This window comes from Pristis pectinata, chromosome 5 (genome assembly GCF_009764475.1).
Source record: "Pristis pectinata isolate sPriPec2 chromosome 5, sPriPec2.1.pri, whole genome shotgun sequence".
Lineage (NCBI taxonomy): Eukaryota > Metazoa > Chordata > Chondrichthyes > Rhinopristiformes > Pristidae > Pristis > Pristis pectinata.
In genome coordinates this window covers 17,104,144-17,130,324 of record NC_067409.1, presented here as the reverse complement: position 1 = coordinate 17,130,324, position 26,181 = coordinate 17,104,144, and the positions used below count along the sequence as shown (strand labels likewise).

The following is a 26,181-nucleotide window of genomic DNA, read 5'->3' as shown; positions in this document are numbered from 1 at the left end:
ATTTAAGTGACGTTGTTGCATAGGGATTGGGAATGAGCCTTTTGTGTTAAGCACCAGTGAAAACAGAAATCTGTGTTCCTAAAGGAAATGTCATTTTTATAAAAATTCTATCATGTTTATACAACTTAGTATCTCCATCACAGTTATGAATTCTTGGAGAAAATAATAGCATTGAGTGGAAGCTGCAAAATCAGCTTTCTCTACAGCTTGGCAAACAAAACATTAATAAGAATTGAAAAATGTTTCTCTTTTAGTTGGTGTGTGTGATTTCTGATTGTGATCCAGTGATAATAAGTAATTATCTCTTCACATTGTGACCACAGTCATTTCTACTTCCCTTCAGATGGTTTGGGAGCACGGCTGTGTGGTTATCGTCATGCTGACGCCCTTGACAGAAAATGGAGTCCAGCAGTGTCACCATTATTGGCCAGATGAGGGTTCAAACCTCTACCACATCTATGAGGTAAGGTGCAGTGTAATTCATTGAAGATCAGTATTTCACTTATTCAATCTGTGACTCTAACACACACAGCAACAACTTTAAAAATGAACTGTTTGCAAAGTTAAGCTGCAACTTTTCTGCCTTTTCCTTCGGACTAAGTTATTCATGATGATTGTATCAATCTATATAGTATTATTTTAACTAGGTAGCTTAGTGTCAGATGTCTCAGAGAACCATCATGTCTCTCACAATTTCACTGAGAGACTCCTTTTTTAATCTTTGTAATTTCACATTATTGCTCTCATGGTCACAGTTTACAATGTTTAATTAGCCCTGTCATATTTGTCGAATCTTAAATGCACAGTCAATCACTACCAGTGACCTGATGTCCTATTTGCAACCACTATCGTAGCCATACTGAATGTGAAATTAAACCAGGGCCTTACAGCATGCAATAGAGTCATAGAATCACAATGTTATAATCAAAATTTAATTGCATTGGAGGGAAGAAAACTGAACAAATGATGAACTAGTAGAGGATTTAGGAATTGGCTAAATGCTTCTAGGACGAATGCAATTTCTAACTAAAATGAAACAGAAAATTGAAGAGTGTTTAATGACACTGTTAAACCTTTGAAACTGTAAAAATATTTTATTTGACGAGGCAGTGCATCCCCATAAACTTTGACCGAGAGAGCAATAATGTGAAATTGGAAAGATTAAAAAGATAGTCGCTCAATGAAACTATGAGAGAGAAGGAATTAGAATACGTAAATGGCTCACAATCCCCAAGAAACCTGGCTATAGGCCAGCTCCACAGATAGATATCGTCATCGTGAATAGTTTGGTATGAAGAGGATAGCAGCTCACAAACCTGGTTATGAGTTTGAATGGCAGTGGTGTTTGCCTGTTGTGTTCTATTGCATCATATGCTGTTGGTGTTTCTGCTGATCTTACAGTGGGATGCATTCCTATGTCTGCTGGACTGACATTCCTCCTCTGCCCCCAGTCGTGCCACTCTCATCAATCACGATCTTGGAAGTGAATTGGTGGAGGGCTGCAAGGGTTGGTAGCATGTTCCCAGGACTACCAAAGTGCTACCAACCCTTCCAGCCCTCTGCTAAATAAGGGTTCACCCTGAGACTTGGATAAACCTACAGCTTCCACCCACATCTTGCATGTTACCCTCTGAAGAACCCATTGAGATGATAGTTGCTTTCTCCACGCACAACCACTCCACTCCTCCCTCTTACCTCAAGACTCACCTTGCCCACCTAACTCACCTTACCCAGGGCAGTCCCTGGGGTCTGTGCTAAGGAATCAACTATCACCATCCTCCTCTACCTCTTCTTCAAGGATGGCGGCTCACTTGTGAATAAGGCCCTTGCCAACCATGGGTTCACTGTGGAAGCTTAACGTGTCTTGAAAGAACCCAATTAATGGTCCATGATGCCATCAGCCAAAATACTGTCTCCTCACCTACCCCCTCCTCCCCACTCAAGCAAACCCCTCACCAAACCACATCTTGGGTCTGACCCCTGGTCCTCTTCCGCCCTATCCTTCCTCATCTTGTTCCACCCCCTCACCTCATTTGAAGTACTGCCCATCTAATCTATCATCAAAATATCTTCGCAATTTTCCTTGTTCAGCCCCCTGCGTCGATTGACTTCTCACCCCAGTGACTTCAACCTCCTTCTCAATTCACCTTGCTCTCAATCCTCTGATTTCATTGGCCGACTCTCCATCAAATCTTCACAACACATATTCCTAACCATCTACAGGATGAAAGTCAAGAGTGTTATGGAGTACAGTCCGCTTGGCCGGACGAGTACTGTATCAAGATGCTCTGCAGCTTCCAGGACAGAGTAGATCACTTGACAAACATCCAATCTAACCCTAACCATTGACTCCCACTAGAGCACTGTGGCTAGTTTTTGTGCCATTTACAAAATGCACCACATTTACTCACCAATGCTTTTCCCAAACCCAAGGCCTCAGTCATCTAGAGGATCAAGAGCATCAGCAACCTATAGATTCCCTCCCAGACACGTTCTATCCTGACTTGGAAATGTATCATTCATTCCATATCCTTAGATCAAAATCCTGGAACTTGCTACATCACTACAATTTTGGACTGCCTTCACCAGATGGTTCAAGAGGGCAGCTCACCATTAGCTTCTCAAAAGCATCGAGGATCAGCATTAAAATTTTTTCTATCGGTGATGTCCGCATCCCAAAAATAAATAATAAAGGAAATCTCACTTCTGTAGCCTGAGATTCACATTCGACTTGAGATTTTACAGCCACTGATCTGCCAAACCACACCCTTGCCTCCACATATGATGCCCCACTCTCACTTTGACCTCATCTGTACTCTCTTAAGACAAGAAGCCAGTCTACATTGGGTATAGAGGACAGCAGGTTTAATCATTCATCGCCAGACTTGATCAGACCATATCCCCCTAGAAATGAAAATCAAAACACTACAGATGCTGGAAATCTGAAATAAAAAGCAGGAAATTTTAGAAACACAGCAAGCCAGCCAGCATCTGTGGAAGAAGGAACAGTAATTGCTTCAGGTCTGAGACCAAGAGCTGAAACATTAACCATTTCTCTTTCCACAGATGTTGCTTACTGTTACGAACCAGCAACAAAAGAAACACACTGAGTCATGATTCAGTGTTAAAAACTATTTTATTAATCACTACTTATAATAATATGAAAAATAGAAGTAAAAATGTTAATATATTAGAATTAAAAATGTTAAACCTTGAACATTAACCCCACAACTAAACTCTTCGTGTGTGTGTGGCAAAGTCCCAAACTCCAAGTCCAGGAATGGTTCTTAAAGTTCAGTTCAGCAAGCCATAAGGTGAAACATGAGCAAAGGCTTCTTCATCCACCACCGTTGACTGAAGATAAGATGTAGATGTAGAGAACATAGGGAGAGTAATTACGAAATCCAGATGTTCCACGCTGGAACCCAAACGACACTTCAGTGTTTACTTGGTAGTGACTTTCTCACCCCGAAAAGCATCCAAATCGTGGTTGTCCACACACAAATACCTGTTTCCTTCTACAGGTCAGCAACAAGGTGAACTCCACTGGATTACTTCCAATTTCCATACGTGGATTGCAGTAACAGACACAGTTATTGTTTCTCATTCATCGATAGAGAGACTAGCAGGCTGGTGTCTCTCTCCCTTTTCTCTCTCTCTCTCTCTTCCTTCTGACTTCTTCAACAACGTCATTACGTCCTTTATCTTCGATTGACGTAAGCATGCCACACACACACACACACACACACACACACACACACACACACACACACACACACACACACACACACACACACACACACACACACACTATCTTAAAGGGACTTTCACCGAGTCCGTAACACTTACATCCCTCTATTCTGCCTGAACAGCATACCTTTCCAGCATCACCCACGATAGCAAAAATAACCCTAGGTTTCCTTTCTCTACAGCAGACGGTCTTTTTAAACCCTAGATTCCTCCAGTCTCATCATCAACTATGGGTGTGAGAACGCTTCATCAACGTTGATAATGAAAGAGGGCTTAAGCAGGGGGTTTGGTCGTGTGATGATTAAGTTATCAAACCAGTAACTAAAGGCTAAGATTAATCAGCTGGGTGCATGGATTAAAATCCCACCACTTAACTTGTGTTATTTAAGTTCAAGTAATTAAATATATCTCAAATCAGGATCAGAATCAGATTTATTATGACCAACTTATATGACATGAAATTTCCTCGCTGACAATCAACAGAGGCTCACCTCATGGATGTGTGCATAGCCCACTGCTCTACTCTCTCTATACTCATGACTGTGTGGCTAGGCACAGCTCAAACGCCATCTATAAATTCACCAATGACACCACTGTTGTTGGCAGAATCTCAGATGGTGACGAGGAGGCATGCAGGAGTGAGATGGATTGGCTGGTTGAGTGGTGTCACAACAACAACCTCGCACTCAGCGTCAGCAAGACCAAGGAATTTATTATGGACTTCAGAAAGGGGAAGTCGGGAGAACACACACCAGTCTTCATTGAGGGGTGAGTGGTGGAAAGGGTGAGCAGCTTCAAGTTCCTGGGTGTCAACATCTCAGAGGATCTATCCTGGGCCCAACACATTGCCATCAGATTTCTGAATGGTCCGCAAACTCATGAACTCTACCTGGTTATTCCTCTTTCACACTATTTATTTATTTATTTGTTTATTATTTATTGGTAACTTGTAGTGATTTTTATGTCTCGCACTTTACTGCCACCACAAAACGACAGATTTCACGATGCGTGTCAGCGATAATAAACCTGATTCTGATTCTGAAATTTGTTGTTTTGCGGCAGCAGTACAGTGCAACGACATAAAATACATATAACTTACAAAAATAAATAAGTAGTGCAAAAAAACGAATAATGAGGTAGTGTTCATGGGTTCATGGACCATTCAGAAATCTGATGACAGAAGGGAAGAAGCTGTTCCTGAAACGCAGAGTGTGGGTCTTCAGGCTCCTGTACCTCCTCCCCAATGGTAGTAACAAGAAGACGGCATGTCCTGGATGGTGAGGGTCCTTAATGATGGATGCCTCCTTCTTGAGGCACCGTCTCTTGAAAATGTCCTCGATGGCGGGGAGGGTTTTGCCTGTGATGGAGCTGGCTGAGTCTATAACTCTCTGCACCCTCTTGCAATCCTGTGCATTGGAGCCTCCGTACCAAGCTGTGATGCAACCAATCAGAATGATCTCCACCGTACATCTGTAGAAATTTGTAAAATTTTTTGGTGAAATACCAAATCTCCTCAAACTCCTAATGCGGTAAGAGCCACTTACATGCCTTCTTAGTGATTGCATCAATGTGTTGGGCCCAGGATAGATCCTCCGAGATGTTGACACCCAGGAACTTGAAGCTGCTCACCCTTTCCACCGCAGACCCCTCAATGAGGACTGGTATGTGTTCTCCCGAATTCCCCTTCCTGAAGGCCACAACCAGTCCCTTGGTCTTGCTGACATTGAGTGCGAGGTTGCTATTATGACACCACTCAACCAGCTGATCTATCTCACTCCTGTATGCCTCCTCATCGCCATCTGAGGTTCTACCAACAACTAATTTATAAATGGAGTTTGAGCCGTGCTTAGCCACACAGTCATGAGTGTAGAGAGAGTAGAGCAGTGGGCTAAGCACGCATCCTCAAGGTGCACCTATTTTGATTTTTAGAGAGGAGAAGATGTTACTACCAATCCGCACTGACTGTGGTCTCCCGATAAGGAAGTCGAAGATCCAGTTGCAGAGGGAGGTACAGAGGCCCAGGTTCAGAAGCTTGATGATTAGTGCTGAGGGGATGATGGTGTTGAACATTGAGCTGTAATCGATAAACAGCAGCCTGACTCATGTTTTGCAGTTGTCTAGGTGCTCCAAAGCAGAATGGAGAGCCAGTGAGATTGCATCTGCTGTAGCCCTGTTGTGGCAGTAGGTGAATTGCAGTGAGTCCAGGTCCTTGCACAGGCAGGAGTTAATTCTAGCCATGACCAACCTCTGAAAGCACTTCATTATGGTAGATATGAGTGCTACCGGGTGATAGTCATTGCAGCTGCTCACCCTGCTCTTCTTGGGTACTGGTATGATTACTGCCCTTTTAAAGAAGGTGGAAACCTCAGATTGCAGCAGTGGGAGGTTGAGGATGTCCATGAACACTCCAGGCAGTTGGTCTGCGCAAGTTTTCAGTACCCGGCCAGCTACATCATTGTGGCCTGACACCTTGCAAGGGTTCACCCTCTTGAAGGATGTTATGACATCCGCCTCCGAGACAGAGATCACAGGGTCGCCAGATGCTGTGGGGATTCAAACATGATAAGACATTATGTTGGAATGTCAGTGAAACCCCTGAATTGTCTTGTCCTTGACAATGTAAATGAGTGTTGATGTTTTCCCTGGCTGGGGTGTCAAGAGGACTCTGTAGACTCAGCTGCTGAGTATATTCAAGACCAAGGTTGGTGGGTGTTTAGATCTCAAGGGATATGGAGTCAATGCAGGAAAATGGTGCTGAGGTAAAAAAAATCTGACACAATCTTATTGAAAGGCACAGCAGGCTTGTGGGGCCAAATGGCCTACTGCTGCTCCTGTTTCATATATTCCCAGATTTATATGTCCTTAAAATTGGGGTCATCCAATGAACTGTCTTTCCGAATTCTCTCATTCCCCCAAGCCTATAAGGCCAACTTTGTAAATTTCCTCCAGCCCTAACTCCATACCAGCATCTTCTTCTAATCTCTCTTCAGCTCAGTTGGTCCATGACACCCGCCTCCACTCCTTTGACCCTCACCCCACTAAACTGCTGACCACCCAACTTTCTTTTCAAGAATCCATCCTATCTCAGGTTATGAAATGTTCTCTTTCCATGGGTGTTGACTCTCTCTCTCTCTTTCAAATCTGCCCTCACCATCTTCTCAAAAAGCACAAGTCTTGACCCTTTCATCCTTCCAAACTGCCACTTCATCTCCAACCTTCCTTTCCCAACTGGGCCCTGAATGAATTGTCACTTCTCAAATTCATGTCCACCTTTTGCAGATTTCTTGTCTGAATACATTCAACCAAGTTTCCCACTTCGGCATCGAACAGAAATTGTTCTTGTCAAAGTCACTAGGAGCATTCCATATTGCTCTTTGCCTGGTAAAAGGTCTTGTAAAAATACAAATTGAGTTCAACCTTGTCTTCAGGTAGTCTTCCATTGATGGAGTGCCACCCTCAATATGTAGGATTGGCATTGTTTTATGGCATTAAAAAATGAAAGTGGCATCACAGGTAGACAGGGTGATGAAGAAGGCGTTTGGCATGCTGGCCTTCATCAGTCATTGAGTAAAGGAGTCAGAACATTATGCTGCAGTTCTACAAGATGTTGGTGAGACCGCAACTAGAGTATTGTGCACAGATTTGGTTACCCTGTCATGGGAAAGACATCATTGAGCTGGAAAGTGTGCAACAAAGATTTATGAGAATGTTGCCAGGACTCAAGGGCCTGAGTTATAGGGAAAGGTAGAACAACGGAGCGCAGGAGACTGAGGAGAGACCTTATAGAAGTGTATAAAATCACAAGGGCATAGATAGGGTGAATGCACACAGTATTTTTCCCAGGGAAAGGGAATCAAAAACTAGAAGGCATGGCTTTAAGGTAAGAGAGGAAAGATTTAAAAGGGACCTGAGGGGAAACTTCTTCACGCATAGATGCAACGAGCTGCGTATACTCTACGAGAAAGAGCTGGATTACTCTACAATTCCATTACTCTATCTATAATATACCATAAAAGATCCAACAAAATCAAAAAAGCTGGAGGTGCTGGAAGTCTGAAATAAAAACAGAGCATATGGAAACACTAAGCAGGTCAGGCAGCATCTGTGGAGAGAGGCTTTTGGTCAAAGACCTTCATCAGAATGCAGAGACTTAATTGCACTGACGAACTAAGTTTTGATTCCTCTTGTGCAACTTGTCATGGTCCTTTAGTAAAAAATAAAGGAGCAGAGCCAGATTTCCGCTGTTCTTGCTCTTGATAAGGTACACACAAAAAGATTGTTGGAGGTCTCCATAGTGAGCTGCCGCTATTAGTGCTGTTAGTTGGCCATCATTGACCAATTGACCAACTTGATTAAATTTTTCAATGTTGTAGCAAAGTCTATTAATGACGGCAGTGCAGCTACTCTCGCTTACATATACTTCAGTAAGGCCTTTGATGAGGTACTTGAATCTCTAAGGCATAGAAGGCTATGTACCAGGTGCTGGTAAATGGGATTAGTAAAGATTAAAGCCTGACTGATCCAGGGGAAGTTGGCAAATTGGATCCCAAATTGGCCTTAGTAATACGAGACAGAGGGTAATGGTGGATGGTTGCTTTTATTTTGGTTGGAAAGCTGTGATCAGTGGTGTACCACAGGGATCAGTGCTGAGAGGCTTACCGTTTGTTATATAAACTAACAGCTTGGATGTGAATGTTGGAGGTATGGTTAGTAAGTTCACAGATGACACAAAAACAGGGTGGTGTTGGTGATGATGAGGAGGGTAGTTTTAGGCTACAAGATAATACTAATCAATTGGTAAAATGAGCAGAGTAATGGCACATGGAATTTAATCCTGCTAAGTGTGAGGTGATGTATTTTGGGAGGACTAATAAGGCTAAGACATAAACAATAAATGTTAGGACTCCAAGAAGTATTGAGGAACAGAGGGACGTTGGTGTACAAGTCCAAGGGTACCTTAAGGTGGCAGCAGGTAAAATGGATAAGAAGACTTTGAGTTATTGCCTTCAAAAACTGGGGCATAGAATATAAGAACAGGGAGATTAGGCTGCAAACATTGGTTAGGCTAATGTTGGATCACTATGTGCAGTTCTGGTCACCACATTATAGGAAGGGCACATATGTACTGGAGAGGGTGCAGAGAGTATACAGCACAGTACAGGCCCTTTGGCCCACAATGTTCACCAGAATGTTGCCTGGGATGGAACATTTCAGTTATGAAGAGAAATTGGATAGACTGGGTTTGTTTTCCATGAGGAAGAGACCAAGGGGGACCTGATTGAGGTACTCCAAAATTAAGAGAGCTATAGTGAGGGTCGATGGTTAGGCCACATAGCAGAGGTGTATAAAACCACAGGTCATGGGTTTAAGCTAATGAGGAGGAGGTTTTGAAGTTTTTCCATAGGGGTGGTTGGAATCGGGAATGGGTGGTGGAGGGAAAGACCCTCATAACATTTAAGAAGTATCTAGACAAGCACTTGAATCTCTGAGGCATAGAAGACTATGGACCAGGTGCTGGTAAATGGGATTAGTACAGATGGCCTGTTGATGGTCAGTATGGACCTGTTGGGCTAAAGGGCCTGTTTCTGTGCTGTATGACTCTGTGACTCTATTACTAGTATAAGGAAGATAAAATTAGTCTTGATATTTTTATGAAAGCCATGGTAAGTGTTCAATTGCAAGTGTGTTAAGTGAGTAAAGCTATATGTATAAATGTGTACTGCCTGTGTGTGTGTGTGTGTGTGTGTGTGTGTGTGTGTGTGTGTGTGTGTGTGTGTGTGCGTGCGCACAATGCACGTGCGTGTGAGGTTTCACCTTATCTGTGAGTGTAAAATGATTAATACTATGTGTCAGTGTGTAAGGTCTCCTGTCCTGTGTGTGTGTGTAAGTGCACAAGGGGAGGATAGCAGATCATTTATTCTGATAGATGAATCCGATTTAGAGAAAATTAAACTGCACCCCAGAGAGAAGAAGCTGCACTGTCTCCAGAGCCATGCAACATGTTGATGGACCCCCCCCCTTCACCTCCCTCCTACGTATTCTGATAAGATTAGAAGATGGGAGGGAGAAGGTTCATGTGGAGCATAAACACAGCATGGACTGGCTGTGAGACCCGTTTCAGCATGAATTCTAGATCCTATCACCTTTAAATCCATGTTACAGTCCCCAGTTAATGTAAAGCAGGAACCACCCAAAGAGATCGAGGAGATGTTTGCACGTATAACGAAGAACAGAATGGAGAACATGTGTAAAACATTCACCAATAAATCCAATTAATTCAGAAGAAATGGCCTTACTTGGTGAATGTTAGAATAACACCAGTAGTTGAGGCAAATAACATAGATGTTCCAAAGGAAAAAAATAGATAAATACAGAAAGAGTAGGGGGTTATGTTGATGGGATGAGGTGCCGTAAGTTAGGAAGAAGCTAATGTGCAGCAAGGGACTGAATGGCTATAAGATATAGGAGCACAATTAGGCCATTCAGCCCATTGAGTCTGTTCCACCATTCAATTATGGCTGATTTTTTTTCAACCCCATTCTGCTGTCTTCCCCCCGTAACCCTTAACCCTTTTTATTCGATCTGTTTCTGTGACGTGGGCTTCTTGGTAATAACCCCTTAATTGTGAAAGGTTTTGTCAACTTCAGGTTAACCTCGTCTCGGAGCACATCTGGTGTGAAGACTTCCTGGTACGCAGCTTTTACCTCAAGAACCTCCAGACCAACGAGACCCGCACAGTGACGCAGTTCCACTTCCTGAGCTGGTTTGACCAGGCCGTCCCCTCGTCCACTCGGTCCCTCCTGGACTTCCGCAGGTACAGCAGCCAGACGGGCCCCACCTCATCCCCACCGTGTGCTTCCTATAACTCCACCCACCCGCACCCCCCCCCCCCCACCCCGCTGCCACTTGCCATTCTCAGGGAGCTCGGAGGCGTTGCTGGTGTCACCAGTGAAATGCAGAACTCGATCGGTAGTTCACCGGTGACCCTGTAAGACTTTGTGTGTCAACGTGCTTAGATGTTTGGCCTAAAGCACCAATTTTGCCAGACTTGGGTGCTGGCGAGGACATTGACTGCCAATGCATGAGTGGTATCGCGATGAAGAAGTCCAGCCAACACAGCAGAGGCAGCATCTTCTGACTGCAGATAGATAGCTGATATGTCTAATTAATTTATTCCATGTCTCAAGAGGGAGCAAATTTACTCTTGAAAGGAGATTGTGAGTCTAAAACAGGGCAAAAATTAACCAGAGCGTGCGAAAGACTCTTAAATTTGAAATTCTGTTCAATATTACCCTCAGCTGATGTGTTTTCTTGCTGTGTGCCACAGAATTTACTAACAGTATTCACTCTTTAAATGGACAAACCCTTATGTTACCAGCTCATTAACAGTTGCCAGTGTCATTTTTGTGATGTTGCAGCTAGTAATATGAGCCCAGTTGCATAGTCACAAAAGTGATCATTGGAAACTGTGACTCTGCAGCAGGGAACAATGCGGGGGAAAAATCCTCTCCTTGGCCTCTAACGACCTTTGACCTTTGTTTGCTAACGGTTTGCATGGTGGTTTCTCCCTTGAGCTGAAGGCTGGTTTGTATCATTAATTGCTGTACGTTTTTGTCACTTTGCTCGATTGAGGGTGAGGTGCTTCTCTGTGCAAAAAATACACGTCCGAATTTCACACACAAATTGCACAGTGGTTTTAAAATCTCAAATCCTAAAGTGTAATTGAGTTGTTTGGCAGTGATGAACTTCAACAGTCAGGTGTTAATGTTCCAGACTATAACGCTGCCTATTTAAATTCAATCTCTTCTGTTTCATTGCAGAAAAGTGAACAAGTGCTACAGGGGACGCTCATGTCCGATAATTGTTCACTGCAGGCAAGTACAACTCCTCGGTGATTTTGTTTTAATTAATCGAAGGGATGGGGAAAGGGAGCCATATCAACTGAGCCCACTCTACTGAGGAAAAACAGCAGTTTTCTGCTAAACTGTTGATTGAGGGCCTGGTGGATATGTCTCTCAGCCCTGCCCCCACACCCTGAGAGAGATGATGGCAGCTGTATTCTTCATCTGAATAACACGGTGCTGATAGCAATTTTTTTTCTATCCTCCTTCCCCCATTTCCCCTCCCCCCTCCTTTCCTCCTTTCTTATTGTTGGCAGTGATGGGGCTGGAAGAACTGGGACCTACATTCTGATTGACATGGTTCTGAATAGGATGGGCAAAGGTGAGAGTCGATGGCTTCTTTTGTTGCTTCCTAGCACGTACGCGCGTGTGTGTTGTGGCGGCTGTTGCCCTGGAAACCACAGGCACTTGCATTCGAGAGATGGGCTAAATGAGAATATGTTCAGGGCAGATTCTGCCCTTTGCTGAATGACCTATGGTTATTTGCACTGCCACAGTCTTCTCTGTGTCAGTTCATTCCAAACTAAAGGCCAAGCATCGCGTAACAGTTGAGTGCAATTAATGGTTACAAAATAAAGAATAAAGAGTAACTGCAAGATCCAATGTACTGTTAGACAAGAGGTGGATGGAATTTACTTTGGAAGAGGAGAAAAGGATGAGATTCTTGAACCTGAAATGGCTTTGTGGAATGACCGTATTTTTAAGTGGTACATTGAAGGCCTTTTTTTTTAACCTCTTTCGACCATACAATGTCGAGCTGCTTTTCAAACCATGGGCTTAATGCTTGCACAATACAGAGGAAGTCATGTGAAACTGGGCAGAAGGAATGTTCCTCCAAATGGATCACCATCCTATTCTATCACTGACCTCTGCTACTTTTGCCTGTAGTCCATGTGGTCTGAAATGCTCTTGTCTTCAGTTCGAATGGAGAGATCAAAGGGCAGAGTGGGCATCTGAACCCCTGCTGAGCTGGGTCTTTCCCAGGCTGTCAAACTGAGAGGCGAGTAAAGACTTTGTTCTGAAAGAAACCTAGCCTGGCTTCTGAGGCCAAGGCTCTCTTTGTCTGTGCTAAAAAAATTTTGAGGGCTAGCAAAAGAGATCCCAGTGTTCATCTGCTGATCAAAGGCTAAAGTGAGGTTGTCGACCACTAAATCTCTCTCGCCAGTCTTTCTAAACAAAAGGGTGATGTGCGAGTGTGGGACGTGGAGAATGGCTCTTGCTTCTCTAACGCGGGGTCAATAGTGGAGCTTTAGCAAAGAGAGTACAAGCTCACAGTGACGAGTGTCTGAGGAGCTGCTCTATGTGAAGGGGTATGGGATGTGGCTCCAGTAACCTTGCGGGTGCTTGTCAGTGAAATGGAGATGGTGAAGATCTGTAACTGTACCCAGTGCAATGATTGAAAAAACACAAATTTCTGAAACTGTCATGTTGACAAAGTGGGAAGGAGATCATGACAAGTTGAAAACTTTGGACGGAACACTACAATGTCCATTACAAAGTAAAGGGTAATTATGCAAATAAATTACTCACAATCTAGAAAGCTGGAGGAACTCAGCAGGACCGGCAGCATCTAAGGAGGCAGCATCTATTCTCCTCCCAATTTCCACAGTGGCATATCTGTCCTCGGCCTCTTCTATTGTCAAGGCGAGGCAAAACACAAACCTCCAAAGATGCTGCCAGTCCTGCCAAGTTCCTCCAGCTTTTTTGTGTCTGGGTCCAGATTGCAGCATCTGTAGTCTCTTGATCTTAAACATTAACAGTGAAGGTAAAGCCAAGTTGGCAGTGACCATCATAAAAATCAGATCCTGAACCCACTGATACGGATGTTCAGTTATATACACAAAGGAGTCATAGAATCTTAGAGGAGAAGGCCACTCGGGCATGGAGTCATAGAGAAATACAGCACAGAAGCAGGCCCTTCGGCCCACTCACCATCTACCCACCCATTCACAATTATCCTACATTAATCCCATTATTTTATTCTCCCCACATTCCCATCAACTCCCCCCAGATTCTACCACTTACCTACAAACTAAAGACAATTTACAGCTGCCAATTAACCTACCACCCCGCACAGTAGGTGGGGCACGGTAGTGTTGCAGTTCAGGTAATGCTATTACAGCGCCAGCGATCCCAGTTCAATTCCTGCTGCTGTCTGTAATGAGTTTGTACTTTCTCCCCGTTTCTGCGTGGGCTTCCTCTGGGTTCTTCGGTTTCCTTCCACATTTGGAAGACGTACGGGTTAGGAGCTGTGGGCATGCTATGTTGGCTCCGGAAAGTGGCTACACTTGCGGGCTGCCCCAGCACATTCTCAGTAATGCAAAAAGATGCATTTCACTGTGTGTTTCGATGTACATGTGACTAATAAATAAATAATCTTATCTTTGGGATGTGGGAGGAAACATGAGCACCCAGAGGAAACCCACGCAGTCGTAGGGAGAACATGCAAACTCCACACAGACAGCACCCAAGGTCAGGATCGAACCCAGGTTGCCAGAGCTGTGAGGCAGCAGCTCTACCAGCTACGTCACTGTGCCATCTTTCCTTGAACCTTTGCTGGCTCCGAATAACACCTTCCCATTGATTTCATCGCCCTACTTTTATCTATAGCCCTGCAAATTACTTTGTCTTAAATGCTCACACAATTCACTTTTGAAGGGCCAGATTGATTCTCTTTCCACCATCCCTTCATACACTGAGTTCCAGTTAATAACTGTCCTCTGTGAATAAATGCTTTTACAGCTTCTGTCTGGAATTTTAAGTCTGCGTCCCCTGGTCTTTGAACCATTCATTAATTGCTTTAATTAACCTACCTAAACCAATAATGATCTTTTATGTCTGTATCACGTCTCATCTCAAACCTATTTTGCCTTGAATAACCCCAGCTCCTCCAGCCTAACCTTACAGCCAAAATCCCTCATCTCTGGGACTGTTGCAATGAATTTTATTTGCACCCTTTACGTTCTTCCTAAAATGTGGTGACCAGCATTGGATCCACTACTCCAGTTGTGGCCTAACCAGTGTTTTGTGCAAATCAGTGTTTTATACACACGGAATTATATAAATAGATTGTTTGCACAATTAAGTATTAAAGTGATTTGTGGAATTATGGGAATATTAGTATTTCCAATTTTAACTCTCAGTGGAATGTCAGATGGAAACAGATTTTTTCCACCTTAAAATGAAGACCACCACGTTTGAAACTCCCAGTTTTCCATTAAATTCCACCAGTTGACTTTTTCCTGGAATAGTCAGGAAGAAGTGGAAAATAACTAACAAAGGAAGTATTAGGATCAGTTCTAAGGAGTATTTGGCAGACAGAGTGTTGTTATACTCAGGAAGAGGGGGGGGATAGGAAGAGGGGGCGATCTACAGTGGATGAGGCCCAAATTTCCTTGTGAGACTTAAATTTCCTACCTAAATGTTTAGTCCGCTAACTAATCTGACACAGCAGAGCAGAACTGAGACTGCATTGTTATTCGGTTAAGAATTATATTAAGGATCAATCGATACGTGCAATTGGCAATAAAACCACTTTGGAGAAATAGTAACAAAAATAGAAAATGCTCGAAAAACTCAGCAAGTCAGGCAGCATCTGTGAAAAGAGAAACAGTCAACATTTCGGGTCTGTGACCTTTCATCAGAACAGTTCTGACAAAGGATCACAGACCCGAAACGTTAACTGTTTCTCTTTCCACAGTGGATTTACTGAGTTGTTCCAGCATTTTCTGCTTTTAGAGTCATAGAGTCATGCAGCATGGAAACAGATCATTCGGCCCAACTGGTCCATGCCGACTAAGGTTGCCATCTAAGCTAGTCCTTTTTGCCTGCATTTGGCCCATATCCCTCTAAACCTTTCCTATCCATGTACCTGTCCAAGTACCTTTAAAATGTTGTTAATGTACCTGCCTCAACCACTTCTTCTGGCAACTCATTCCATATACAGACCACCCTCTGAGTGAAAATATTGCTTCTCAGGTTTGTATTAAATCTCTCCCCTCCCACCTTAAACCTATGCCCTCCAGTTCTTGTTTCCCCAACCCTGGGTAAAAGACTGTGCACATTCAGCCTATCTATACCCCTTATGATGTTACATACCTCTTTAAGATCACCCCTCATTCTCCTACGCTCCTATGAAAAAAGACCCAACCTGCTCAACCTCTCTCCATATCTCAGTCCCTCAAGTTCCGGCAACATCCTCATAAATTTCCTCTGCATTCTTTCCAGCTTAATGGCATCTTTCCTATTGCAGGATGACCAAAACTGAACACAATTCTCCAAATGTAACTCACAAAATGCTGGAGGAACTCAGCGGATCAGGTAGCATCTATGGAAGGAAATGGACAGTCAATGCTTTGGGTCGAGACCCTTCTTCAGGACTGGAAAGAAAGAGGGGAGATGGCCGGTATAAAAAGGTGGGGGAAGGGGATGGAGCAAGAGCTGGTGGGTGATAGGTTGATCCAGGTGAGGGGGGGTGATAGAGAGGGGAGGGAGGGAGAGAGTGGGGACAATGTAAGAAGCTGCGAGGTGATAGGTGGAAGTGACAAGGGGCTGAAGAAGACGGAATCTGATAGGAGAGGACAGTGGACCATGGAATAAAGGGAAGGAGGTGAGGAGGGGAACCAGAGGGAGGAATGTGTGGGTGCTGGGCAGATCGAGAGGCAGGGGAGGGGAAAGAGAAGGGGACGGTGGGATAAGGCCTGTCCACATCCTCCTCTATTGCCAAGTTGAGGCTAGACACAGATTAGAGGAACAGCACCTCATATTCCACGTTGCTAGTCTCTATCCTGACGGCATGAACTTCGATTTCTCTAACATCCAGTAACCACTCCCCTCTGTGCCCCTTTTTTTTCTTATCCTACCAGTGTGGCCTCACCAACATCTTGTACAACTGCAAAATAACTTCTATACTCAGTCCTGACTGATGAAAGCCAGCGTGCCAAAAGCCTTCTTCACCACCCTGTCCAGCTGCAACGCCACTTTCAGGCTTCAGAATTTGTTTTCATTTTGTTTTGTTTCAGATTTCAGGCATCTGCAGTTTTTTTTTGATTTTCATTTGGAGAAGTTGTATACTTGATATTCTGAAAGAAAAAGTTGAGTAAAACAATTAATAATTGTTAAAGGAATGCCCAGTGTAATTTTGTGTAATTGTGTTCAGTGAGAAATGAAACCTTGGTTTCCCAGAGAGAGGTACCATCCATTTGATTGGAGTGTTTCCTTCTCTTGGCTTTTGACAGGCTGATAAGTCAGAGGTCAAAAACTCTGCAAAGGGAAAATTGGTCAACATGGGATTTCCAGTTTCTATTTAAGCACAAGGGAACAAGCAGTGCCCAGAGCAGTTGGAGCTGTGGATGGACTCACCGTAGACCATCTGAGATGTGGAGAATGTAGTACATAGTATATTTAGTGTGCTGGTCACTCTGAGGTACAGTAAGAGAGATGAGTGACCACCAGGAAGGGCAGTCAGGGAGGCAGGTAGTGCAGGTTGCAGAAGGTTTGCACTGAGTTGGCAGTGGAAGGGAGTTCAGTATATTTGTTAAGATGAAGAGGTACAAGCACCGGGAGCATAATAAGTAAGTCCAGTAGATAGAACATGAGTCAGTGAACGTCAAGGGAATTCAAAGCTAAAGTGCACCTATTTTAATGCAAGGAGTATTAGTAAAGTAAATCAACTCAAAGCGTTAATTAACATTGAGGTCTACAATATTGTTGCCGTTACTGAGTAGTTGAAGGACAGGCAAGACTGTCAACTCAATACCCCATGGTATAGAATGTTCAGACAAAACAGAGGGAAGTAGAAAGGGAGGAGGTATTGCACTGTTGGTCAAAGATTGCATCACCTCATTATTGAGGGAGGATATCCTGGAAAGCCCCTCAAATGATGCCATATGAGTAGAGATTAGAAGCAAAAAGGGTATTTTCACTTTGCTGGGGGTGTATTAAAGACCTCCCAATAGTCAACCGGAGATAGAGGAAGAGAAATGTAGGCAGATATCAGAGAGGTGCAATAAAAATAAGGTGATTGTACTATAGGGATTTCAGTTTCCCAAATATTAATAGGATTGCCTTAGAATTATTGGCTCAGAGGAGTGGATTTTTTGAGGTGCATCCAGGAAACGTTTTTGACACAGTATGTAGATAGACCAATGAGGGAAGGAGCATTGCTAGACCTTATGTTGGGGAATGCGTGATTTCCACTTAACAGGGCATGCATTAATTGCTTCCAATAGGATCTTCATCTTCATTGATCAAGGTAAAGTCTTCCTCCCAAAATAAAGAATTGTGTATTTCTTTTGCCAAAGCAACTGCAGACTGCTCTGTGAAAAGAAATTGCATCAGGTTGCTCTGGTGAATTGTGATCATTAGTGACCCGCAAAGCTTTCCCAGCTAATCCCTATGGATAAAATATAAATATTCAGGAGTAGCTGCCTTAAATCCAGTAATTGGATTTGGTTGTTTGCAGAGATGTGTGTTCTGTCCAGGTTTTGTGTATAGTCCACCATTAAAACAATGCTGAGTTCAACAAAATAAAAACTGATACTTCTGGGATGTATCTTGCTTGGCATGCATTCTTTTTTACAAAGTATGTGTCCAAGACTAGAGGGCGCAATCTTAGAATCAGAGGGTACCGGTTTAAAACAGAAATGAGGAGAAATTTCTTTAGCCAGAGGGTAGTGAAATTATGGAGTTCTTTGCCACGTACAGCTGTGGAGGCCCAATCATTGGGGGCGTTTAAGGAGGAGATTGATAAGTATCTAATTGGTCAAGGTATCAAGGGATATGGGGATAAGGCCGGAAATTGGGGCTAGATAGGAATAGTATTAGTTTAGCTCATGGAGCAGACTCGATGGGCCAAATGGCCTACTTCTGCTCCTTTGTCTTGTGATCTTGTGAATATTATGTTTAATTGCAATGCATTTTTCAGTTGGTTGGCTATTAAACATTCACTGTTTAAGGCAGCGAGTTGTTCTGCTCACTGTAAGGGGCAGTAGAACCAAATTCAGTTGTAGCTTTCAGGGAGGAAATGGATACCTTCATGAGGGCTCAGTAATGATAAAGCTGGGACACTGGAACCTCAGTGGATAATTCTTTCAGATGGCATGGTTTCCTTATGAACAATGTGTTGCTTTAGGGTCATCATCCCATTGGCCGTGTTAAATGAGGTGCATGCCTTATCCACGTCTGAAATTTGGTTCTATTGACTTCATTAATGGTATTGTCTGCATTCTTCACAAGCAACTAAGGTCAAACCTCCATCCCGTGACCCCAAGTTAAAAGGATGGAGATGACCAACAACTCTGCTCTTCCTCAATGGGTTGATCCACAGTGATTTTTGTTTTGGATCCATTTATGGCATCTGCGCATCACTGGCAAGTCCATCCCTGATTACCATTGCAAAAATGATGGCGAGCTCAGTCCTTCTGCTGTAGGTTCTCCCATAATTCTGTCCAGGAGGGAGGTCTATAAGTTAGACCCAGAAACAGCAAAGGAATGATATATTTCCAGGTCAGGGTAATGTGTGAACTGGAGGAGAACATGCTGGTGGTGGGTGTTCCCATACATCCGCTGCCCTTGCCCTTCTTAGTAGTAGACACTGCGGGGTTAAGAGTGCCTGGGCTTTGGTGTGCTTCTTATCCACTCAGGTTGATCAGGCCCCAGAGAATGCCCAGACTGAAGAGTTACTGAACAATTTGGACAGAATCCAGCCATCACAAGGTAGATGCAATGGTCAAATGCTTTGCACCCAAACAGTCATTCCAGCTGCTGCAGTAATTCAATCCAGTGAACTGCATTCAATGTTCACAGTGTGGCCTCCTCTGCATTGGGGAAACTAAACACAGATTAGGTGACCACTTTGCAGAGCACCTGCGCTCAGTCCGCAGAGGTTATCCTGAGCTTCCTTATGCCTGCCACATTAATTCTTAATCCCACTCCTATTCTGACCTGTCTGTCTGTGGCCTCCTCCACTGGCATAGCAAGTCCCAACATAAACCAGAAGAACATCTTTCATCTGGACATTTTTCAACCCTCTGGAATTAACATTGAATTCTCCAATGTCAAGTAAACTGATCTCTCATCAATTCCTATTATTATGCTTCTCTCCATTTCTCACCATGTTTCTGTAAAATACCTCCCTAATAGTCAGTATTTGTGCTCCTGATCTGTCTGAACTTATCTCCATATAGTCTTTTATCTTACACCTCACTCCTCCCACCACTCTGCTTTGTAAACTGAAACCCCTCCAGTACCCCCTCCCCTCTCCCATTTCTAAGGAAGGGTACCCAAACTGGAATTGGTTTATTATTGTCACTTGTACCAATGTACAGTGAAAAACTTGTCTTGCATACCATTCACACAGATCAATTCATTACACGGTGCATTGAGGTAGTACAAGATAAAACAATACAGAATGTAAAGTATCACAGCTACAGAGAAAGTGCAGTACAATAAGGCAGACAATAAGGTGCAAGGTCATAACGAGGTAGATTGTGATGTTGAGAGTCCATCTTATCGTACGAGGAAACCATTCAATAGTCTTATAACAGCGGGATAGAAGCTGTCCTTGAGCCTGGTGGTACGTGCTTTCAGACTTTTGTGTCTTCTACCTGATGGGAGAGGGGAGAAAAGAGAATGTCCCGGATGGGTGGGGTCTTTGATTATGCTGGCTGCTTTACTGGGGCAGTGAGAAGTATAGACAGGGTCCATGGGGGGAGGCTGGTTTCGGTGATGTGCTGAGCTGTGTCCACAACTTTCTGCAGTTTCTTGCAGTCCCGGGCAGACCAGTTGCCATATCAAGCCATGACGCATCCAGATACGATGCTTTCTATGGTGCATCGATAAAAGTTGTTAAGTATCAAGGGGGACATGCCAAATTTCTTTAGCCTCCTGAGAAAGTAGAGGCACTGGTGAGCTTTCTTGGCTGTGGCGACTACATGGTTGAACCAAGGTGTTAACTGGTTTCTCTTTCCACAGATGCTGCTTGACTGGCTGAGTTCTCCAGCACTTTGTGTTTTTGCATTTTTATTCATTTCTCTTTGCTTTCCCGGAATACTGCAAGGCTTAATAACATACAGTGATAGTATCTGAGCTGGTGGCTGGGAATGTGAAATCTATTCACAGTAGATCTTCATCTTCAGTGTAATATTGCTTTTTCTCCACTGCCTGGGCTGTTTTCAGTTCCTGTGTATTGGATTGGTAAAAGGACAATGGTTGGATGGTGGTGACAGGAGATGGGGATCAAGAAATTTATACTTACACCTTGGCAGACAGAATTAGGAGCTTAGGTTTCTGGATGGGATGGAGGCTATTTCTGAAAAGAAAAGGCTATGGGATTCTGGTCTTTATTAATAGAAGTATAATGTACATAAAAATGAGCAAGTTATGCTGAAACTTTATAAAACACATTCTTTATAGAGTGGCAAGTCTATTCTGAGCACCCCACATTATGAAGAAGGGCAGCACGGTAGTGTAGCAGTTAGTGTAACGCTATTACAGCGCCATCAACCAGGGTTCAATTCCTGCCGCTGTCTGTAAGGAGTTTGTACGTTCTCCCCGTGCCTGCGTGGGTTTCCTCCGGGTGCTCTGGTTTCCTCCCCCATTCCAAAGATGTACAGGTTAGTAGGTTAACATGGATGTAATGGGGCAGTGCATGCTTGTTGGGCAGGAAGGGCCTGTTACCATGCTGTATAAATAAAAAGTTTTTTTAAAAAGTTTGTTATCTAAGAATGTGAATGGTGGATGGAGTACACGATTAGCAGAGTGGAACTAGAGATGAGGGGCTTTAGTTTGGTGCATAGATTGGAGAAACTGAGCATAGTTTTGTATATATTGTTATGAGTGTGTAGAGTATCTCAAAGAACAGGATGGTATCACATGGTTTGACTTTTAACACATAATTGTGGCCAGACACTGTAGTTCAGAGTGTTCTCCTTACAGCTCTCTAATTCTGCCTAATTGCTTATGGCTTAGGCACTCACTAATACACAGAAAGCTACAGCTACTATATTGAGATAGTTCCCTTTGGAAAGATGAGTCATGATTTGGTAAAATGTTCAAAATTATGATGGATCAGAACAAAGTGAAAGAGAGAAACTGTTCCTATCAGCAGAAAGATCAAGTGAAGGTTTAAAGACGATTGGTGAAAGAACCAAGGAACAGATGAGAAAAAGCTTCTTTACACAGTGACTAGCTATGATCTGGAGTGCCCAGCCTGAAGGCGTGGTGGAAGCAGTTCATTTATAGCTTTGAAAGTGAAGCTAACAGGATGCTTGGAGGGATATGGAGGCCACAGGGATTTGGACTAAACCGATTGCTCATTCTTCAGGGCTTTGGACTCAGAACAGGAAATTGTCCTTGTCTATTTTTGGTCAGCATTGATGCATGAGGCTGATTGGTCTCCTTCTTGACTGTTAATTATATGATTAATTATCTTGTTAATTCTATGATATCTGACAATGGTACCTCTCATAAACCACAGACCCACAAAGGCCAGTTAAGAAGGGGCATGGGGTTGGTGAAAACGAGAAGGCAGGGATCTGTAGACATCAAGATCCACAATTTGAACAATTTATGCCATGTTTAATAGCAGTCAGAACACACTGTTATTTAATTTTTATTTTATTTTAATTAATGTTGGTTAAAATATGCAGAATCTTTCATGGTTGAAGGCTCTTAATCTGTTTGGTATTTATGGTAAAAAAACAGTTAGTGGACAGGAAACCCTCTGCTAATAAATAAAATACCTGAATTTATATACAAACCTGAGTTCATAGTGCCCCAATGCTTTACAGCCAGTGAAATACTTTCTGAAGTGTAGTGTTATACTGTAAGAAATGCACGGTCCAATTTTCACACGGCTAACTCCTCCAAACAGTATATGACAATGGCCAGACCATTTGGTTTTAGCAATGTTCGAACATAGAACACAGGACATTACAGCACAGTACAGGCCCTTCGGCCCACAATGTTGTGCCGACATTTTATCCTACTCTAAGATCTATCTAACCCTTCCCTCGCACATAGCCCTCCATTTCTCTATCATTCATGTGTTTATCTAAGAGTCCCTTAAACGTCCCTAATGTATCTGTCCCCACAACCTCTGCCGGCAGTGCATTCCACGCACCCACCACTCTCTGTGTAAAAAACTTAACCCTGACATCCCCCTTATATCTTCCTCCCCTCTTGTTAGCCGTTGTCACCCTGGGAAAAAGTCTCTGACTGTGCACTTGATCTTTGCCTCTTATCATCTTGTACACCTCTATTAAGTCACCTCTCATCCTCCGTCTCTCCAAAGAGAAAAGCCCTGGCTCACTCAACCCATCCTCATAAGACATGTTTGTTAGACATTAGACCATTAGGGTAGCACTCTATGGATAACACCCCTTGAATTGTCCACCTGTGAGGTGAGATAAGGTTTAACAGCTCATTTAAGAGATGGTTCCTCCGACAGCACAACAATCTCTGAACTATCAGGTGAGATCATTGTGTTCATTGCCGTAATGGAGCTTGAACCTGCACTTTTCAGGGCTGAGAGTGCTTTCATCTCAGCCACAGCTACATTAATGAAGATATTAATTACATTACATTAAAAGAGACTGCAGATTCTAGAATTTGAAGCATAAATCAAAATGCTGAAGAACCCAATGGGTCAAGCATCATCTATGGAAGCAGGGTCTCGAACTGAAGCGTCAGTATAAAGTTTTGCCTCCATAGATGCTGCTTGACCCACCGAGATCTTCCAGCGTTTTGTTTATAGCTATGTTAATGGCTTTCAGACAGGACAATGAGAGAAACTATCTGAAGGATAAGGAGAGGTTGGACAAACTTGGGTTGTTTTCTCTGGAGCATTGGAGGCTGAGGGGAGACCTGATAGAAGTTTATAAAATTATGAGGCATAGATAGAGTCCTTTTCCCAGGGTAGAAATGTCAAATATAAGAGGACATGCATTTAAGGTGAGTGGGGTAAAGTATAGAGATGTGTGGGGCATGCCTTTTACACCTACATGGTGGTAGGTGCCTGGAATGTGCTGTCAGAGATAATGGTGGAAGCATAGAACATAGAACACTACAGCACAGTACAGGCCCTTCGGCCCACAATGTTGTGCTGACCTATATAAACACTTACTTCTTGATTAATCTAACCGTTCCCTCCTACCAACCCATAAACCTCCATTTTTCTTATATCCATGTGCCTACCGAAGAGTCTCTTGAATGCCCCTATTGTATCAGCCTCTACCACCACCTCTGGCAGTGCATTCCAGACACCCACCACTCTCTGTTAAAAAACTCACCTCTGACATCTCCCCTAAACTTTTCTCTTCCGACCTTAAACAGATGTCCTCTGGTATTGGCCATTGCCGCCCTGGGAAAAAGCTGCTGCCTGTCCACTCTACCTATGCCCCTCATAATCTTATACACCTCAATCAAGTCATCCTGCATTGCACCAAAGAGAAAACCCTGGCTTGATCAACCTTTCCTCATAAGACATGTTCTCTAATCCAGGCAGCATCCTGGTAAATCTCCTCTGCACCCTCTCCAAAGCTTCCATATCCTTCCTATAATGAGGCGACCAGAACTGAACACAGTGCTCTAAGTGTGGTCTAACCAGAGTTTTATAGAGCTGCAACATTACCTCACAGCTCTTGAACTCAATCCCCCAACTAATGAAGGCCAGCACACCATACAAATACAACAGTAGCATTTAAAAGGCTTTTAGATAGACACATGAATACTCAGGGAATGGAAGGATATGGATATGAAGGCAGAGAGATTTAGTATAATTTGACATCATGTTCTGCACAGACATTGTGGGGCAGAAGGGCCCGTTCTTGTGCTGTACTGTTCTATGTTCTTAGGATCCTCTCAGCAAAAGACCTGTGGAAACTGAGTCATTAAGTATATTGAAGGCTGAGATAGATTTTTGGAATTGAAGGGAATCGAGAGTTATGGAGGATCAGTCATGATCTGATTGAACAGCCACATGGCCTGCTCCTGCTCATATGCCTTATGTTTAATGTTCTTAAATTGACAGTCTCCCTGGGAAGGATATAATAATAACTGGTGCAGAAAATAGAAATGTTGTGCAGAAGTAATTCTTGGGTGGGTTGCCATTGAGTCACATTGATGGATGAGCAGAGTGAAGTTTACTCTGCAATCCATAACTAGTACTGGTGTTTGAGGGTCAACATTTGATCCTGCACACCTGAAGGAATCCAGGAAGGAGAACTGTTAAAATGTCTGCAGGATTAATGCCTCCCAGCTCCAACCTATGTGTTGCAAGTTAAGTCCATTCTATGAGAGGCACAAACACTGGGAAGCAGGGCATCCTCTCTTGCTGATTAAGATGGTGTCATCAGGGCTTGGTTTGGCATAGCTTCTCTGTCAGATAAACCTTTTACTCATTCATTCAGGAATTGTTGATCTTGTAGAGGTGTATAAAATCATGAGGGACATGGATAGGGTGAATGCACTCAGTCTTTTTCCCAGGGTTGGGGAATCAAGAACTAGAGGGCATAGGTTTAAGGTGAGAGGGGAAAGATTAAATAGGAACTTAAGGGGCAACTTTTTTTACACAAGGGTTGGTATGTATGTGGAATGAGCTGCCAGAGGAAGTGGTTGAGGCAGGTACAATGGCAACTTTTAAAAAACATTTGGACATATACGTGGATAGAAAATATTTAAAAGGTTATGGACCAACTGCTGGCAAGTGGGACTAGCTTGGATGGGCATCTTGGTCAGCATGGACCAGTTGGGCTGAAGAGCTTGTTTTCATGTTGTATGACTCTATGACTTTATCTATTATATGGAAGCCACTGGCATTTAGTGCCCTGAAATTAGGGGTTGTATGGGCGTTTGTAAGGGCAGATAAGAATGAACCACAGTGCTCGGTCTAGGGTTATGTATAAGATTAGTAGATCTCCTCTTCTCAAGAGCATTAGTAAAACAATTGGATTTTTATAGCAATCCAGCAGTATCGTGTTCACAATAACTGATGCAGGCTTATTCCAGATTATACTTAATTCCTTAAATTTATATTGCCCAGTTGCTATGCTGAGATTCAACCTCTCATGGTCAGGTCAATGACCAAATCAGCAGAGCAGAAAAATGGAGACACAAGAGACTGCAGATGTTGGAATCTGGAACAACAAACAAATGCTGGAGGAACTCAGCGGGTCAGGTAGCATCTGTGGAGGGAAATGGACAGTCAACATTACAGGTCAAGACCCTTCATCTGGACAAATCCAGTCCAGACGGAGGGTCTCAACCCAAAACATTGACTTCCCATTTCCATCTACAGATGCTGCCTGATCCGTTGAGTTCCTCCAGCAGTTTGTCCAACAATCCCACTCTTTGGTTAACAACGCAGTAACTTAACTACTTTAGCCTCCATACAAGGCACCATAACAAAACCTTAGCTGCTTCCTGTCATGAGTATCCATCCCATTCCAGCAGCTGTGATCTATTTAAGTGTTGGCAACTTGCATATAAACATTCAAATTAGGCTCAGCTCCTCAAGCATGCTCCACTATCA

General features: G+C 43.3%; 1 protein-coding gene across 2 annotated transcripts in view; it reads left to right on the top strand.

Moving 5' to 3' along the window:
- ptprn2 (protein tyrosine phosphatase receptor type N2) overlaps nucleotides 1–26,181 on the top strand; it is a 771,544-nt gene that overhangs the window by 733,261 nt on the left and 12,102 nt on the right. For both annotated transcript variants that reach the window (XM_052016228.1, XM_052016227.1), the window contains exons 18-21: nucleotides 344–463; nucleotides 10,398–10,564; nucleotides 11,571–11,624; nucleotides 11,909–11,973. In XM_052016228.1, the coding sequence (XP_051872188.1) occupies nucleotides 344–463; nucleotides 10,398–10,564; nucleotides 11,571–11,624; nucleotides 11,909–11,973 (406 nt within the window). The remainder of the gene's footprint in view (nucleotides 1–343; nucleotides 464–10,397; nucleotides 10,565–11,570; nucleotides 11,625–11,908; nucleotides 11,974–26,181) is intronic.